Raw genomic sequence first — 19,040 nt, 5'->3', positions numbered from 1 at the left:
CAATGGATCCAAACTACAAGAAAGAAGATTCCACCTAAACATTAGGAAGAACTTCCTGACAGTAAGAGCTGTTCGACAGTGGAATTTGCTGCCAAGGAGTGTGGTGGAGTCTCCTACTTTGGAGGTCTTTAAGCAGAGGCTTGACAACCATATGTCAGGAGTGCTCTGATGGTGTTTCCTGCTTGGCAGGGGGTTGGACTCGATGGCCCTTGTGATCTATTCCAACTCTATGATTCTAAGTACGATGTAATGGCCTTCTTTTCCGCTGGGTATGAATCCTCTCTCCCTCCTCACTTAATCACGCGCACACACACCCCAAAATGATTAATGAAGTTGCACAGCTTGTGGGAGTCATTAACAAGATCTGTTCAGGAAGGTGACAGGCAGGCAAGCAGCTCCTCAAATGTCTCTCAAGGGACAGCCCAGTATTCACTTTGCCAGCTACAGGCTGGGAGGCAGGGAGAGAGGGACTAGCAATAAAAGATAGGAGAGAGGGGAAGGAATCAATGAAGAAAGGCAAATACAGTATCAACACTGCAAACCAAAACCACACAAATGCAATTAGGAAATCCTGCAATACAGACCCACAGCCATAGACGTTACCTAAGCTGGAAGAAATCTATATTTTTAAAGGGGACACCAACAAACCTGTCTTGGGGCAGGAAATATTACCTAGAAAGCATCCCTGAGAGATTGCCCACAAATCATGCTCTTGACCACTAATAGAAACTCCATGAAATTGCTCTGCTACATATATATTTTTTTTGTTCGTCTAGTTTTCTAGGTGGAAGTGCTCCCCCGTTCCCTGGCTCCCCAAGACATATCTAAAAATGGATTCTGTAACACAGGTCCCTTCCTTTCTTGTCCTGGTGAGCCTTAAGTATAGATTAAGCCTTTTTCGCAGTTGCTGTTCATACTTCATAACTATGCTCGGTGCTGGATCTTGGGGTATCAAATTCCAGCGGTGCCCTGTGTGATGCCAAAATCTGGTGCCCCTCCACCTCTGGTGCCTCTCCACCATTCTAAATCATAGTTACGGCGCCCCCAAGGCTCTGCGCCCAGTAAGGCTGAACCGGTTGCGCTCCCCTAAATTCGCCTCTGCTTTGCTCCACAAACAAGGCAGCTGACTTTGAGCCAGGCAAACTGAGACACCACAAAAAGAGATTAAGGCAGCCTTTGCCCACCAAGTGCTTCCTGGGACAGATGGGAGTTATAGTTCAAAATATTTGGAGAGCAGCAGGCTGCCAAAGGTTGGATTGAGCCAATGGTCAGCTTTGGGATCTCTCTGAAAATAGAGACTCAGAGCCTCCCCTGCATATCCAGAATGCACTGGCCAATGAATTGTCTTCTGTGCACCTTTTTATTTAATTTATTATTATTATTTTAACAATTTGTATGGCATTTAATCACAGTTCTCTTTATTTTTTAGTACTTTTTTATTAATTTTCCGTTATATAATATTTAATCACATCATCATTGTTCACTTTACTTCTTTGGCTCTTAAGAGCTTATTGACTCCCCTCCCTCCCACCTCATGGTTTTCAGAGTTAACCTCCATATCATAGCATTTATACATTTTCCAATTTACGTTTCACTCATTTGATACGTCTCAATTTTGGGTAAATATAAAAAGGTAAGTACGGTTAACATTACAAGTCTTCTTACTGTCCTGCCAGTGTTGTTAATTGCTTACAACGGTCCTTCAAATATTGGTTAAATTTGCTCCAGTCTTTTTGGAATGCTCGATCATGCTGGTTTCGGATTTTCCCAGTCAGCTTCACCAATCCCGCAAAGTCTATCATCTTCATCTGCCACTCTTCTTTTGTTGGAACTTCTTGTTCCTAATCACAGTTGTCTTTAAGCTGTGTAAGGGAGACCCAGTACAATGAATGTATTTGATGTATAATTCCCTGGATTTGGTAACTTATAAACCATCTCCTGCAAGTTGTCAAGGACTGTGCTGAGGGGGAATGGTGGGAGCCTCCCCCTCCCCCTGCTCCTGATCCGGATCCTGAATCTTCCCAGGAGCACAGGAAGACAGTATAGATTTGGAACAGTGGTCCCAAACAGTGGGACATAGTTCAGAAGGCAGAAGCTGGGACATACTGGATGGGGAACAGCTAGGAGGAGAAGAACTGGGAGAGAGAGGGTTAACAGATTCACTGTCTCTGGAAAGCATTCATCCACTCAACCCAAGGTCAAGAAGAGCTGATAAGGGGGCAGCACAGAAAGCACAGTGGTCACGAGCTCAGGGTACAAGACGCAGTAGTGACATGGGTGACTAGGGAGGAAGTGGGTGGTGCCCTTAATTGGGAGCACCGTCCTTTCTAGGAAATGGATTCTTTGCTCTCTCGCTGTGATCAGTAAAGTTTCTAACTGGTAAGAAGACTTCTTTTCCTTTGTTCTGCTTATCTACTGCTGGGGGGGGGGCTGATTTCCTGAGCCTGACAACTGTAGGCAGAGTGAAACAGCTACCTGAGATGGTAAGTGCTGGCAGTGGGAGGGAGGGGTTGAGGGACAGCAATGACTGGCAGCTTCTCTGGCCTTTCCTCCTGGTATTCTGATCAGCTGTACATGCCATGTGGCCTTTTAGCTGGCCTGCTGCCCTCAGACGTGGCTGTCCTGTTGCCAGCATTAAAGCAGGAATCAGCTGCAAGTCTGGTTGGCTTCTGTGTGTGGAATGGGTGGGGCGGAATCCTGTCCTTAGGCAGCATAATATCTTGGACTCCCTCTTTCCTCTCTTGCCTCTGCCATTTTGAATGTCTGCCACCAGAGGTTCACTTCATAAACGATTCCCAGACGTGTTTGGCACAAGTAGTTTGTTAAATCTGCTTCAGCACGGCCCTGACAATATAAGCATGCAACTGCTAGTGTAGACAAGTTTTTGCGCTCTTGTAGAATCAAAGAGGTGTGCCCATGCCTCTTTGCTTCTTGTTTTTTGCTTCTTCCGAAATTAGAGCTCTAAATGTGCCACCTCACAGGGGCTTCTCCAGGGGGAAAGGAGAGGGAAAGTCTTTCTTGGAGCCACAATGGCTATCTATGCCAGCCATCTTTGGGGGAAAGATAAAGGAGAAACTAAAACATAGCTAGAATCACTCAGCAGTTGCTGCTGTACAGTGGTGCCCCGCAAGACGAATGCCTCGCAAGACGAAAAACTCGCTAGACGAAAGGGTTTTTCGGTTTTGCGTTGCTTTGCTAGATGAATTTCCCTATGGGCTTGCTTCACAAGACGAAAATGTCTTGCGCTTTTTTCTTAAAGCCGCTTGAAGAGGCGCAGTTGCGATGGACCGTGCTTCGCAAGACGAAAAACATTGCAAGACGAAAAGACTCACGGAACGAATTATTTTCGTCTTGCGAGGCACCACTGTATATCAAAACCTGGGCAAGAAATGTCACTTTTCGGTTGAACCTGACAAACTTGCTTGGTTGAGGGGAGCCTTAGTACATGATATGCTGTAATATCTTTGCTGTCGCAGGGTTTTCTGTTACCACGTGGGAAAACAACAGGGGAAAGCGTTTTTGTGGGCTGTCTTGGAAACAAGAGTTATTTACTATTGATTACTTAATGGCTCCTCAGAATCATAGAACTGTAGGAAAGAACTCTTATGAGGATTGCCATATTTAATATGAGAAAGGGCTGGTGTGCCATTAATATGCATGTCAATATGCTGTGTTTGGACTGTGATTTGGTATTATGACAATGAGCCTAGCCTCCTTCTGTGCTTATGTGCAACTCTCCTCTTATCTCCAGCACTGGCATAAGGAGAATACCAGAAGCTTCCATTTTAGATTTACCACAGTTTAGCACTGGCATGGTATTCCTCAGGCCCAGGGACAAAATACAACTCTTGCAGCCTGTCTGCCTGGCTCTTGGGACTCTCTCCCCAAGCCATATCCCTCACCAGCTGTACCCTGTACCCGCTCTGACTGTTTTTCTCTAACTGGACTGTGTCCTTGAACACTAATAATGCCTCTTGCTTACTTGGATGGAGGAGAAGAGAGAGTTGCGTGAGTTTGTGTAGAAACTAGCCAGCTGTACAACGACAAAATTTATATTTATTGCTACACCCACCTTTGCCTCTGGCCATGCTTGCTGCTGGTATGTGGCCCTTGAAAGATTGCTCAACCCCTGTTTAGTTGGGGCCGATGGGAGTTGGGAGTCAAGAAAGCTGGAGGTTCTGCATCCCTGGTTTATTAGCAGCTCGTAGCCACAAGTGCTGAATGGAACCTTTGTGTTTAGAGGCAGAAAATTCTGAGTAACCAATGTTGTTGACAAACAACAGAGGATGGAAATTAGTTCCCAGTGGTATCTGTAGGGCCAATGCTAGAAATAGGATTTTGGACTGGTAGTATTTGGTCTGCTCTAGCAAGACTTTCTTAATGGCACATAAAAGTAAAGGGACCCCTGACCATTAGGTCCAGTTGTGACCGACTCTGGGGTTGTGGTGCTCATCTCGCATTACTGGCCGAGGGAGCCGGCGTACAGCTTCCAGGTCATGTGGCCAGCATGACTAAGTCGCTTCTGGCGAACCAGAGCAGTGCACGGAAACGCCGTTTACCTTCCCGCCGGAGCAATACCTATTTATCTACTTGCACTTTGACGTGCTTTCGAACTTCTAGGTTGGCAGGAGCAGGGACCGAGCAACGGGAGCTCACCCCGTCGCAGGGATTTGAACCACCGACCTTATGATCGGCAAGTCCTAGGCTCTGTGGTTTAACCCACAACGCCACCCGCGTCCCACATAATGGCACATACACTGTACTTAATCTGGTGCCCTCATTTTAACATCCAGCACTCAAAGGCAGACATTTTAAGAACTCATACCACTTAACAGGTTTTATTTACTACATTTTAATTTGGACTTCCTCCTAAGAGCTTGAGGCAGCATATATAGTCATTTCCCCCCAACACACACACGTTTACCCCCTCACACAATAACCCTTTGAAGTTGTACCTCAAGAAGCAGGAGGAGCTCAATGTACTGTCCTTACGGGACGAGGAGCAACATTTAATATATAATGCATTCCAGCAAAGAAACTGGCATGATGCACACAAACAACAAGAGGATATGGAAACTCCTCAGAGTAGCCAATCTCATTAGATTCCCTTGAAGCCTCAACTATTATAATAAGGTTAGAAATACTTGCCATCAGAAATCCTCCTTTTGGTGTTTCACCGTGGAATCCTGCTGCATTTAGCCACATGGCACTGATCACTTCAAAACAAAAAGCCTTATGTAATTGTATTTTATCTCATCAAAAATCACAATTGTACCCCAGGTCCACACACAGTTTAACTTGCATTCAGATATTGTCCAGTTCCAATGAAGAAAGGAAAAGAAAACCACGAACAGCGGGGGGGGGGGATTGAAATGTTCCAAAACCTCTTTCATAACAGTTTTAATTGAAAACTTGCATGCCTAAGCAGTCTGCATTTTAATATGCATATCTGGAATTCGTGGTTTAACTTTCAGACCTTTGAAAAGGGATACTATTTTATATATGCACCATGTGTTTGGATGCTTGCTTATTTTTTACTTAAGGAAAGTATTTGTTGAGGCATTTTCTTTGTTAGCACAATCACGAAAGCACACGCAGCTCAGTTAAATTTCATAACTTCTTTCAGTATGCATTAAGTAACCTTAAAGTCCTTTTCTAACTCCACAAACATGTTAACATTGAGGTTTGGAACACAATCCTGGGCTCGCCTACCAAGAAGTAAGCTTCACTGAGTTCAATGGGGCTTGGTCCCACATAAATGTATATTGGGTGTTTGCTAGGGCAAGCTGATAACATGTTAATACAGTGGTACCTCGGGTTATAGACGCTTCAGGTTACATACGCTTCAGGTTACAGACTCCGCTAACCCAGAAATAGTACCTCGGGTTAAGAACTTTGCTTTAGAATGGGAACAGAAATTGTCCTCCGGCGGCGCGGCAGCAGCAGGAGGTCCCATTAGCTAAAGTGGTGCTTCAGCTTAAGAACAGTTTCAGGTTAAGAACGGACCTCCAGAACAAATTAAGTACTTAACCCAAGGTACCACTGTACAGGAAACCAAGACCTAGGTGTTTGGGTTCAGCACACCTAAAAACTGACAAGTCCCAGTAAACTAAATAGGACATATTTCTGAATGAACATGCATCAGGTTGGACTGTAAACCATTTCATATTTTGATACACTCAGAGAATAATGACTTAAAATAGGGGAAAGCTAGGCAATTTGTAGTCACAGATGAAAAATGGTGATATGTATGTATAGATAGATAGACATTTTTCATCTGAGACTACAAATTTACTTCTCTCAAGTCATTCCTAATTTGAAGGAAATGTTCAGAAGTCATTACCACATTGGTTAAGATAGTTTTTAAAAAAATATTAGGGCACTAATATAGCCGGATTTTTAAAATAAAATTATAGAGATGATTTCATACACATTTGGTAGAAGTAGAAGTTTGTGGAGCTTTTCTAAAGAAAAGTTGTCAAAATACAAAGGATGCAAAATCTTATTAGCACCTGCGGTAATTTTTCTAGGCTGCTGAAGAATTATGTTAGGAAAATATATAGACATTAAGCTAGGGTTGCCATATTTTAAAAAGTGAAAATCCGTACGCAAAAGCTGTTGAGCTTTTCTTTGGGGGGGGGAGAATAAATATAAGACCCTTGTCAGAAATTTGTTTTCAAGAAAGCCCCTTCAATTAGTTCTCTTATCTTGGCAAGGGCAGTGGCAGCAGATGGTATCCCTCAATATCAGATTTAGCCCAGGGACCTCCAGTCACTGTGGCTTGTATTCTAGCATTAATTCTGAGTAGCCAATACTTCTGTCTGTAATCTTCATAAATATTTATTCTTTAACTTATGTCAGCTAAGCTCATACAAGTCGCTGAACAGCACAGCGGCTCATATTGCTGTACTGCTCAGCAATTTTGGAGTCTTGTTTGACCTACTTTTCAGTGTGGCTGTTGAGATCTTTCACAAACTGTGTGCTTTTATTTATGGTATGCAAATAGTTTGGGTTCTGCAGAAACGTAGCTATGCTGTCATGCTGCATATTATCTTGCGGTGGAAGTAGGATGACGGACAGGAAGAAGACAGCTGACATCCATCGCTTTCTTCTTTTGCCGTGAACAGAGTATACCAGATTGTATGTCGAGTCTAGTAAAAGCTATGGTTTTCCCAGTAGTGATATATGGAAGTTAAAGCTGGACCATAAAGAAGGCTGATCGCCGAAGAATTGATGCTTTTGAATTATGGTGCTGGAGGAGACTCTTGAGAGTCCCATGGACTGCAAGAAGATCAAACCTATCCATTCTGAAGGAAATCAGCCCTGAGTGCTCACTGGAAGGACAGATCATGAAGCTGAGGCTCCAGTACTTTGGCCACCTCATGAGCAGAGAAGACTCCCTGGAAAAGACCCTGGTATTGGGACAGATGGAGGGCACAAGGAGAAGGGGATGACAGAGGACGAGTTGGTTGGACAGTGTTCTCGAAGCTACCAGCATGAGTTTGACCAAACTGCGGGAGGCAGTGGAAGACAGGAGTGCCTGGCGTGCTCTGGTCCATGGGGTCACGAAGAGTCAGGCACGACTAAACGACTAAACAACAACAACATGTCAAGCCTGAACGTGGTTGGTCATCATTTAGCAAACGTGAGGGATACGCTTACCTTGTGTTTTAACCCACATCTTGGAACAACTTGCAGCCTGACCCTGTTACACATTTAGGTAGGCATGCCCAACCAAGCCCTTTGAAATTGTCAATGAATGTGGTCACTAGAGCAGAAGGCAGGAAAGCCAACAACAGTAGGTGGAACCAGAGCCAACAACAGGCAGAGCCAAGTGATTCTCATTTTGTCCCCATCCTTCTCTCTGCTAAGTTCTACGAGGGCCACACTGTGTCTGAGGAACATGGCAGCCAGGACAACCCCTTGGGGTGCTTGAAAGAAACATGCAGGTGTGGGCTGACTGAGGTTGGTGGAGCAATGCCCCATTTGCCAAATGGACCAGCCTGCACTGGAAATCACCGGGTTTTGGCAAACTGTACATAATTCTGCATAGGCTTGCAGCCTTACAAGGTACTACCAGACCTTCCAAGTGTCCCTATTTTTCAGGGACATCCCTGATTTAAAGAAGCCATCCCAGTTTCTGATTTGACCCCAGAATGTCCCACTTTTCCTTAGGATGTCCCTGTTTTCATTGGAGAAATGTGGAAGGGTATGGTAGGATATTCCTATTTTCATTGGAGAAATGTGGGAGATATCCAACCCCTGAGCCGTCTGAAGGCAATCTTGTATAGGAAAAGGTGTTTTTTTAAATGTTTAATGTTTTATTATGTCTTTATATACGTTGGAAGTTGCCCAAAATGGCAACCCAGTGTGTGTCCTAACATACTATAATCTCCCCTCCCTTTGAAAACTCACAGCAAAAGATGATTGCGGAGAGAAAACATTACCCACACATTGTCTGTCTGCCCTTCTCCCCATCTCTGTAGGTGGCCCATTATCTGATTGCCAATTGGCGATGCTAATTTTAAATTATGTACATGTTCAAGAACTGTGCACCTGGGAAGACTGCTTGACAGGGATTTCGGTCTTTGTACTGTGTAAACAATCTTGTTGAGAGACCAAAAGGGCCCCTCCTAGTCATTCTGAGGAGCGTGACACACCATGCTCAGGAACTGGTGGTGAGGGAACTTGACTGTGTGTAATAGAGGACAAATGGTTAGCCGTAGCCAGCAAAGATCAAAATAAGCAGTGGTTTAATTTAATTAGCAAGGGAAGGTGTATCGTAGTATTCAAAATGAAAAGTATGGAAACCTTTAAAATATGCTGTACATTAATAAAATCATAGCCGTGCTTTCACAGCAGCCTGGAGGAGGAGTGCGGGGGGGGGACTGGGGGGAAGTTCTGTTGTGCACACAGAGCTCCTTGCATGAATGGGGTGACTTGGCTGAACGCAGCCCTGTCTTTTTCTTCGCCACAGGCCTGCCCAAATAAAACCATCTTATTTTGCCTTTGGAAGATCAGGGCCGAGGTACCTACGCAAGTTGTCCAAATGACAACGGCGAGCAGCACCTTCCGCACACCCTCCAAGTGTCCCTATTTTCCAGGGACAGGCCTGGAATGACAAAAGCCATCCCAGCTTCTGATTTGATCCTGGAATGTCCCCATTTGCCCCATCAGTGCCACCGCCACCAAGCTTGGGGAGGAGGACGAGCCAGCGTTTGTCTTGAGCGATGGCGGAGGCAGCAGTGGGTGAAAGGGAGCATCCCACGACCTGTTGTGGCCACTGCTGCTGGCCTCCTCCCTTGGGCAGCTTGTAGTGACTGCTGGAGAAGCTCATGTGACACACCAGCCCTGAGGAGCAGGCACAGGGCAGGAAGAAAGGAGGAGCGTAATTTGAGGAGTCCTGGGGTTTTTTAAAAAAGGAAATACTTTGAGTGCTGCGTCTGATCTTTCCCCTTTCCAAAATGTATTTGTTGGTGTGTGTTTTTCTTTTTGTAAACCTACCAAAGAATAAAATAAAACCAGGATTAAGGGGTTTTCTCAGGACGGCGGAGGGTGTGTGTGCTGGGTCCTGTTGGTGTATTGGTGGTGGAAATGCTGGGGGGAGATACTGGCAAAGGAACGGGAGTGCAGAGGGAGCAAACCGCCCCCAGCACCACTATTCCGGTAGGGTGCCGTCGTGGCAGCCCCCCCAACACACGCCGCAAGTCATGCCCCCACAGGCAGCGCGTCATACCCCCAGAACATGCGCCACACCCCTGCGGGCAGTGTGCCACGCACTCACGGGTGCATTGCCACGCCCCCGGGATGCATGTATGTGACGTTTGCCCTCCTAGGTGTGTGACATCATACTGGGTTCATAAGGAAAGGGTTAACTAATTGTAAAATGACTAACCAATGGGAACCCAAGGGGAGGAGTTAGAGTGGGTGAGAAGTCAGTCTGGAGTTAAAGAAGGGAGAGAGAGGATAAGTCTGCAGGTTGGGCTAGTCTGATGTGAGAGAGTGAGAAAATTTGTTAAGCGGAGTCAGTCAAACAGTTGAGATACAGTGGTGCCCCGCAAGACGAATGCCTCGCAAGACGGAAAACCCGCTAGACAAAAGGGTTTTCCGTTTTTGAGCCGCTTCGCAAGACGATTTTCCCTATGGGCTTCCTTTGCAAGACGAAAACGTCTTGCCAGTGTTCCGATTTCCCCCCCCACTCCCCCCTTTTTCTAAGCCGCTAAGCCGCTAATAGCCTTTTAGCCGCTAATCCGCTAAGCCTTTAATAGCTGCTAAGCCTTTAATAGCCGCTAAACCGCTAATAGCGCTAATCCGCTAAGCCGCTAATAGGGTTGCTTCGCAAGACGAAAAAACCGCTAGACGAAGATACTCGCGGAACGGATTAATTTCATCTTGCGAGGCACCACTGTAATCAGTCAGAAGGTATTAGGAAGGTATAGGCCAGTAAAGAAACTAAAGTTAAGATACTGACAGGAATATTATCTGGGAAACCATAAACTTGTTAATGTTTATAAAATAAACTTGTTTATTTGGTTCACTTTTAACAACAGTCTGGACTCAGTGTTTTACCTGAGAGTAATGGGTTGGTGGCAGCGGGGAAGCGAGCACAGTGGTGGCACAGGGATCAATAGACCGTCAAACGTCCGGGGACCCTGTGTAAACGCCACAACATCAGCCCCAAAAGGCCTAATTTTTTCCCATTGTTTCTGGTTTCTTCCTCGCACGGTAAGGGTGAGTCAGCAGTCAGCCTTTTGTCCCCGCCATTTTCACCTCTCTTCAATCCTTTCTCCCTCCTTCCCCGTTGTGCTGGTCCCGTGGGTTGCCCGAGAGGTGAGGTCCAAGTCCGGTCCGTGGTCAAAGGTGCAATGTGGAGGCAGTCCGTAGTAGCTGAAGATGGGTGCAGGGCAGGGAGTCGGGTGAAGTCAGGAACAGGCATGCAAGCAGGGAAGCAGGGCAGGTCAGGAGCTCAGGCAGGAAAGCAGGACAGGGTTCAGGCAGGAACCAACAATGTTGCTCCCGCAACTTGGGGCTGGGGCTGGCCGGCTTTTATCTGCCCCGAGGCATAGGGTGGCCACGATCCTCTGGTGACTCGCCTCTCCTGGCCTGGAGGCAAGCACTCCTCCTGTGGGAACTTAGTTCCCTCCACCTCTCTGCCCTTAGCCTCTGCAGCTCAGGAGAGGCTGGAGGGTTACCTTGATCTCATCGCCCTCGTTCTTCCCTTACTCCCTTTTAACTCTTCCAGAGTGGAGCACCTTCCCTTGACCCGTCACGCCGGAAGCTCATTCTAGATCTTCTACAATTATGTCCTCTTCTTTGTCACAACTGGTGCCACAGGAGGCTGCTCCTTGTGCTGGAGCGGGGCCACTTTAGTGCTCTTTTTGAGCTGCATTATGCTTCTCAGTCGCCTGAGTCACTCTGTTCCGCGAAGGAAAAGTCCACTTCTTCCTGAAGGTCTGGAACTGACCGCATGGTTGATGCTGGCTCCGCCTCCTCTTTAAGCAGTCAAAATCAGAAGAAAATCCAAATCCTCTGCTTTCTCTCTCACCACCAACCGTACCTACACACCTCTCTCTGTCTCTCCTCACTAACCCACACTGGACACCTGTAGTTGGTGGCTTTTAAGGGAGAAGCAGGAGATGTCACAAAGGAGGGCAGGCCATTGTTACCATGGCAACACAGCCACCTGTGGTGGCACAGGGATCAATAGACCGTTAAATGTCCGGGGACCCTGTGTGATCGCCACAGCGTCACGCCCTCATGGTCGGCGTGCCACGCCCCGGGGGCGCCAACCACGCCACACCTGCTCTCCGCCCCCGGTAGCGGAGCCTGCAGCTTCGCCACTGGGTGGAGAGACACAAAAAATGGAGGGTCAGTTGGGAGCGAGTGAGAAATGCCCCTATTCCCCTTTGAGGAATGTTGGAGGGTATGCATGCAGTTTGGTGGTGTCTCCACCACATTCGGTGCAGCCTGCCTGCTTTGAGGTGGCTGAAGGGAAGGAATGCAATCTGCATCACCCTTGCATTTTTGTTTCGTGTTTTGCTTCCCATCGAACCACTTTGCAAGGAACCCTGAGCCACTTTGCATGGGATCCTGAGCACGCTGCCACTTCCAGTGAAATGTCTTTCACCAGCCTTGCAAAAAAACAACAACACTCAAACTTGCAGTATGGAAGCCCTCCATAATAGACAGTACAGGTTCCATCCGGTCATGGAACTTTTAGCGCTTTCAGTCAGTAGAGCAAATGCATAATACAAATGGTATTGCAAGAAGAGGCAGTTACGGTAGTTGCTAGTATAGCACAGCAACCCTCTCTCCATTCTGATCTGTCCACCTAGGGTGCCCTTATGTCTTCCTTTACAAAGGACAGTTCTCTCTTTCAAGGGCTTCTTTGAGTTGACTCATAAATCTATTACAGAACAGGCAGCAGAATATCTGGATGCCGCCATGCCTTTCAGATCTGCTGCTTCCTAGCTTGTCAGTGTTAATAGTTAAGCTAGAAAGGGACTTGTTTTAAATAAACCTATTACTGGCATCTTTTCATTGGGAGATGGCAAGAGAACATCAAGCAAATTATATTTTTAAAGTTGCATTTTTACAAAAGGTTTCCACACCATCAGCCTAGAAGTGGTTTAGGAGGCTGTTACATGCATGCTTTGTTACTGTCATCAAGCAATGAGAATCCAGTTTCCTCTTCTCTCTAATCTGACAAGATGGGCAGCCATCTTAGGGGTGAAGCTGCAACCATAGCAACGGTGCATAGGTAAATGGGCATAGAAAATGGAAGGCAAAGTAAATGAGGAGGGAAAGGAGGTCTCTGTTTATGATCTGTTCGCTTGCCAGGCAGAAAAGAGAGGGCCTTCTTTGGAGTGGCCCCTTGCTTGTGGAATTCCCCCTCCCCCGGGAGATATGCTGGCCTCTAGCATCCTGCCTTTGAAACAGACCCTGAAAACGTGGTGATTATCATTATTCAAGGTGCATCTCAATATGTGGCGCTCCAAATTGTTTTAACTGCTGCTGTTTGAATGTGTAATGTTTTAGTTTTATATTCTGATTCTGCTGTCATCTACCTTTGGAGGGTTTTGCTCTGAATTGCAGTATATACTTTACTTGGGAGGGGTTAAATAAATAAGCTCAAGTTGCATAACCATCTTAATTCTGTTCCTTTAATAGGTGAGCCGCCCTCACCCTAGTGATCACCCTCTGGTGATCATCTTTGTGGTTGGTGGAGTGACGGTGTCTGAAGTCAAAATGGTAAAGGACCTTGTAATGGCGCAGAAGCCTGGAGTACAGGTACAAAACTCTTTTTAGGCATTTCGGAACAACAAGAACATCTCCGCATATGGATGTAGAACTATTGGGTTCAGCCTCAGTCTGATGCTAAGAGTTTTCTGGGGTCACAAACACTCGATTCTCGGCTTGAATGAAGTGGCATACTCTGCAGAAAAAATGGGAAGTATTCACAGAAATAGCCCCTATAATCCACAAAAGCCTTTCCCCTGCCCAAAATGTGCCACAGGATAAAGCAAACCTGAAAAGCTCTACGGTCTGGCTGGGTCTCCGCATGCAGAAGAATGAGGTGGTGGAATCCTGAGGTGATGGAGCAGACTGTGCCACTTCCGACTTCAAGTGGCAAGTGGCGTGCTCCATCATGTTAAAAAAACAAAAACAAAACCCCTTCAGGTTGAAAGTTAGCACATCAGGAAGAAAGGTTCTTCGTTACCTTTCTCCTTGCAGTGCTAGTTTTCTCCATTTAGGGAGTTTTTATGTAGAGGGATTTTCCAGACTGTTGCTCATCCGCCTGAGGTGGTTCGCTCTATTATTCTACCGCTTCTTTCTCACCTCATTCTGCTGCACATGTGGAACCGGCCTTGTAGGCTGGAGGGAGGAGGACATATATGGGCACGTAGCTATGGAGTTCAAAGTTGTCTCCTACCTAGTTTATGTTCCATATAGGAACAAATAACACTCAAAATAACTGAGTACATGGGGTGGTGCATTCAGTACCAGGGATAGGCTGCTTGGTAGCTTTCTGGTGTTTTTGAACTCAAGCTCCCATCCGCCCCACCCATCTGAGGTAGCTCAGTTGGTAGAGCATGAAACTCTTCATCCCAGGATTGTGGGTTTGAAGAAGAAGAAGAAGAGAAGAGTTTGGATTTGATATCCCGCTTTATCACTACCCTAAGGAGTCTCTAAGCGGCTAACAATCTCCTTTCCCTTCCTCCCCCACAACAAGCACTCTGTGAGGTGAGTGGGGATGAGAGACTTGCCCAAGGTCACCCAGCAGCTGCATGTGGAGGAGCGGAGACGCGAACCCGGTTCACCAGATTACGAATCTACCACTCTTAACCACTACACCACACTGGCTCTCTTTGAGCTGCATGGGCAAAATATTCCTTCATTGCAGAGGGTTGGACTACATTACTCTCATGGTCCCTTCCAACTCTATGATCAGGAATGGTGTCAGTTGTAGTCCATAACACAGCCTGTTGTGAGGTGTTGCCCTACCACACTGGCAACTGAGTTTAGTGAGACGGGACATAAGAAAGACGTAAGCCTATCACAGAATGGCAGTAGCAGGTACAGTAACACCTCAAGCTGGAATGAGGAACATGGAGGCCTGAGGCTAGAGAGGGACTCCAGAATTCTACACCACAGAGAGAGGGCGGTTTACCAAACAGCTTCCTGTCAGGATTCCCCAACCCCTTGTGAATTATCTGAAGCCTACCCAAGAACTAGGGACATGGATGGGAAGCTGCTTCAGGAACCTAGGCAGTTTTGCAGGCTCTGCCGACACTGGCTCGCTTTTGTACGCCAGTCGTCCAGCAAATTATTGTGTGTACACAGTCAGGGTCAGCTTAAACGTCTGCCAAGCTGCAGCTATAATTTTGTAAGCCTTCACAGCATACTTATAGCCATAAGTCATTGGCTGCGACTGTACACTCACAGAAAGATTCCCCACTCCTTTCTTCTCTGGGTGGGTATCACTTTTCTTCAGGGCTCCACCAGAAATCCAGGCAGACATCCTTCTCTACCCACATGGTACATAAATAGCATGTTTTTGCTCTACAAACAGCATGCAAACACTCCTGTCATAAATCATGGTGGCCGCATGTTTGATTAGTGAAAACGTTGGAGGTGGAAGCAGGGTGGGCGTTGAAGCAATGCAGGGCTGGAGAAGATGCCTTTTGCGTGTTAATGGCATTCTTGAGTTAAGAGCTCATTCAATAGTTCCCAAGCCTTAAATGCTTTCTCCGGCAACACGTTTTCATCTGATAACTCTCCTGCTTGCGTTTTGCTTCTCAATTATCCCCTTAACCCAGGGAATCAAATTCTTCGCTGCCCTGGGCAGACCTTGAATTTGCAGTACACTGATGGACAAGTTAATCCCGACTCCAAATGTATAACTACGGCTTGAAAGATAAGCAGAGGTTTAATGAGTGAGAAGAGTTTAAACTATGTAGCCAGGCTTTTTGGCTTACTATCTGAGAGGGATTGAGGTTTGACAAGGAGTGACATGGAATCTGGTGTTGCTTTGCTTTGACTTGACCCCACCAACGATGGGTCACCCCTTGAGACAAAGAATTCAGAACATACTCATTGTTTTATACCCCTATGTATAAAGCTGTTACATTAGAGATTAAAAGCTTTGGAGTGAGTGGAAGGGAAGGGGAATCCTATGCCTCTCCCCACCCCACCCTGAAAAAAAGTTATCTGAGTCTTTCTCACATAAAGTTTCCAAATCATCTGGATTTACCTAGACTCCTCTGGTCTCTGAATGCTGACCACCTGTTCAGGATTATGTTTTCAATGATCCTGGCACTATTCAAAGCTGTTTATGTGAAGCCTCGTGTCACTCACTTTTAAATCTCAGGCCCAGATGAAAACATTGCTATTGGCATACCGTTCTATTCAAACAACACCTTGCAGTTCACAGTTTATGCTGGTGTCCCTTTTAAACAGGAATTGGATTAGGGTTGTTAAATCTAAAGTGTTTTCAGCAACAAGCAAAGAGCCTGTCAACAGATACCGATCACTTCCAATGTTTGGTTGGAGTATAAGCAAATGATGACTAAATGCAAAGTTAAAGAACGTGTGGTTCAGTTCACAGTTCACATCTCAAATACAGAGATGGTTATGATGATAATAGAAGCCGTGCCTTTCATTGAGAAACACAAAGAGAAAATAGCTTATTCGTGGCATTTCTTTTTGTTAAGGATTGTACTTAAAAATACCATTGAATGTCTCAGAGAAGCACAATGCCACCTTGCAGAAACAAACAGTGATTAATAACTGGCATTAGTAATAACTGGAATTGATTACAACCCAGAGAATGCAAAAAGGATATATTTCCATTACTCCTATCATTTTTACACCTGTTTTAGTTACTGCATTATTTCATTCTTACTGTGAAAGAAGGAAATAGTAAAGATTTTCTTTATTATTAATGGGTAAGAATTTCAAAGGACGCGGGTGGCGCTGTGGGTAAAAGCCTCAGCGCCTAGGGCTTGCCGATCGAAAGGTCGGCGGTTCGAATCCCCGCGGCGGGGTGCGCTCCCGCTGCTCGGTCCCAGCGCCTGCCAACCTAGCAGTTCGAAAGCACCCCCGGGTGCAAGTAGATAAATAGGGACCGCTTACTAGCGGGAAGGTAAACGTCGTTTCCGTGTGCTGCGCTGGCTCGCCAGATGCAGCTTGTCATGCTGGCCACGTGACCCGGAAGTGTCTCCGGACAGCGCTGGCCCCCGGCCTCTTGAGTGAGATGGGCGCACAAACCCCAGAGTCTGTCAAGACTGGCCCGTTCGGGCAGGGCTACCTTTACCTTTACCTTTAAGAATTTCAAAAGGCATCTCTATTGAGGTTTTGGTACTTGACAGATGTAAATCACCAGTGTGGTGTAGTGGTTAAGAGCGGTAGTCACGTAATCTGGGAAACCGGGTTCGTGTCTCCGCTCCTCCACATGCAGCTGCTGGGTGACCTTGGGCCAGTCACACTTCTGTGAAGTCTCTCAGCCCCACTCACCTCACAGAGTGTTTGTTGTGGGGGAGGAAAGGAAAGGAGAATGTTAGCCGCTTTGAGACTCCTGAAGGGGAGTGAAAGGCGGGATATCAAATCCAAACTCTTCTTCTTCTTCTAAATAAATTTAATTGGTTGATTAATCAGCTTAAAAGAAATAATTAATCAATTGAAAATGTTTAGTCAATGGAGGGGCTCTGATTGTGGGCTGAAATTTGAGACCCAGCATCCACCACTGCACAATGCATGACACAGGTTAACTATTATCTCTTACAAATGCGAGAAGGCAAATTTTGTAATTTGCTGAGCACATGCTAGGATAAAAACACGTTTGATTTTTAAAATTCATCATAAGCCAAAAAGAAGCAACAGCTTTAAATTGAATCATTTGTTGACAAAAATATTAACACAGTTGCAGTAAACCTATTGCAGGTATATTCAGATTGACAATTAATTAAAATAAGGAACATTGATATAGCCCATAAGTTGGGGAAAAGAAAAGAAAATTATGCAATGGGGTACAAGTTTTCTGATTATGATGTTTCCAATAATAGTACTATCTATAATAAGACATTGAGCTTTAGTGAAGCTGTATTTATTTGCCTGCAGAAACACAACTCCTTGTCATAAACTGTGCCTGACACTTCTCTGTGTCTGGTAGTGGTGGCAGGGATTAGTCTCTGTTATTCTTTATGCATCTCTCTTTCTTTTCAGGTAATTGTATTCTCCACAGCTCTCCTGACACCACATAGCCTCCTGGAGCTGCTGTTTGCCACGGACCGTCTCCAGCCAGACATTGGCATTTGACAAGCCAAGAGTCTGATCAGAGAAGATGAGCACCAAGCCCAACTTGCCGGAAAAATATCAAAACCCTTGGCCTTCTATCCCATGAGACATTCCTGCAGAAAATGAGAGGTTCTGAAATTACTCCTGATCTTGATCTGAACATTGGGGGAATTGCTTTGATAGCTGCCAGCAAGAGAAAAGTACCTACGCTAAGATAGCACTTGAAAATCTGTTCATTAGTCCTGTGACATCAAGCCAACTTTCAGTTCTTCTCTCTGCAGTGATGCTGTGTTTAACTGAAATTTTCTTTCTTGCTTGCTGGCAGCTACAGGGTAAATGTTCCTCCCTGTCCATATCACTCTCATTGGAGCATCGCAGAACCACTGAAGATGACTATCAGTGCTTCCATTTCTATGCTGAACTTTTCCTTCGTTTTCTTTTATACTGAGCTTTTCCTTCCATCTTGCTTATGCAGTTGGCTGGCTTGTGATATAAGATACCCCTGGAGAAAAGGTTGAATCTGTTTGAGCAGAATATGTCAGTGACAACAAAGTGTGCCTTAATGTCTTCTTCACAATCTCTAATATAGTGAGCTCTAATGTTGGGCAGCTTTCATAATGGCAACCAATGGACATCACTGAGGAAAGAGGGAGGACTGGGATTGCCTATCAGTGCTTTCCCAAAAAAATGTAAAAATCTTCTATTGGTCCATTGTGGAGTCACTCTCTTCAGTGGTGTCCATCTCAGTGGTGCTACACAGAAGGTAAATATCAAGCCTTTGATAGCTAAGTATACATTAATATACTACAGAATCAGCCCAGTGTGATTGGACATTTAGGGTGTTGGAAAACTGAACACCCAAATGAGGTAGAATTGTTTCAGAACTGTTGAAAGTGCACAGCACCATGGGGTTGCCATAGGCCCGTGTGGCGGGTGGAGCAGGCCTCTGAGGTCTAAGCCGGCTTCAGGAGCTCACCCGGGGCCTGCCGGACTTACATTGTCATACTAAGAGCAAAAAACTCTGTATGGGCCTGGGTTGTCATGTAGACACAGGGTCAGTTTATACATTCAGTAGATACATACGATAAAAGCTTCTGGACCTTCCCACTTCAACTCAGTTGCTTTCTCCAATGAAAAACCCTCCCTTCCTTTAATGAACTAGAGAGAAGGGTTCCACATAGACATCTCCCAGGCATGGCTAGTTTTCTATATGGAGTATCCCCCACAATTGCATTTATTATTGG

The 19,040-nt window shown here is 45.7% G+C and overlaps 1 protein-coding gene across 2 annotated transcripts in view; it reads left to right on the top strand.

The window, feature by feature from the left end:
• Positions 1-18,398, top strand: part of SCFD2 (sec1 family domain containing 2) — a 151,870-nt gene extending 133,472 nt beyond the window's left edge. Inside the window, exons 8-9 of one of the 2 annotated variants that reach the window (XM_082238152.1) lie at positions 13,171-13,290; positions 18,128-18,398. In XM_082238152.1, coding sequence (XP_082094278.1) covers positions 13,171-13,290; positions 18,128-18,244 — 237 coding nt within the window. In that variant the 3' untranslated portion in view covers positions 18,245-18,398. Of the gene's footprint in view, positions 1-13,170; positions 13,291-17,724 lie in introns of both variants that reach the window. The other variant, XM_082238153.1, reaches the window with a different exon arrangement.
• The last annotated feature ends 642 nt before the right edge of the window (positions 18,399-19,040 follow it).

This window comes from Podarcis vaucheri (assembly GCF_965113315.1).
Source record: "Podarcis vaucheri genome assembly, chromosome: 9".
In the NCBI taxonomy this organism is placed as follows: domain Eukaryota; kingdom Metazoa; phylum Chordata; class Lepidosauria; order Squamata; family Lacertidae; genus Podarcis; species Podarcis vaucheri.
This window is presented reverse-complemented; position numbering and strand designations above follow the sequence as displayed.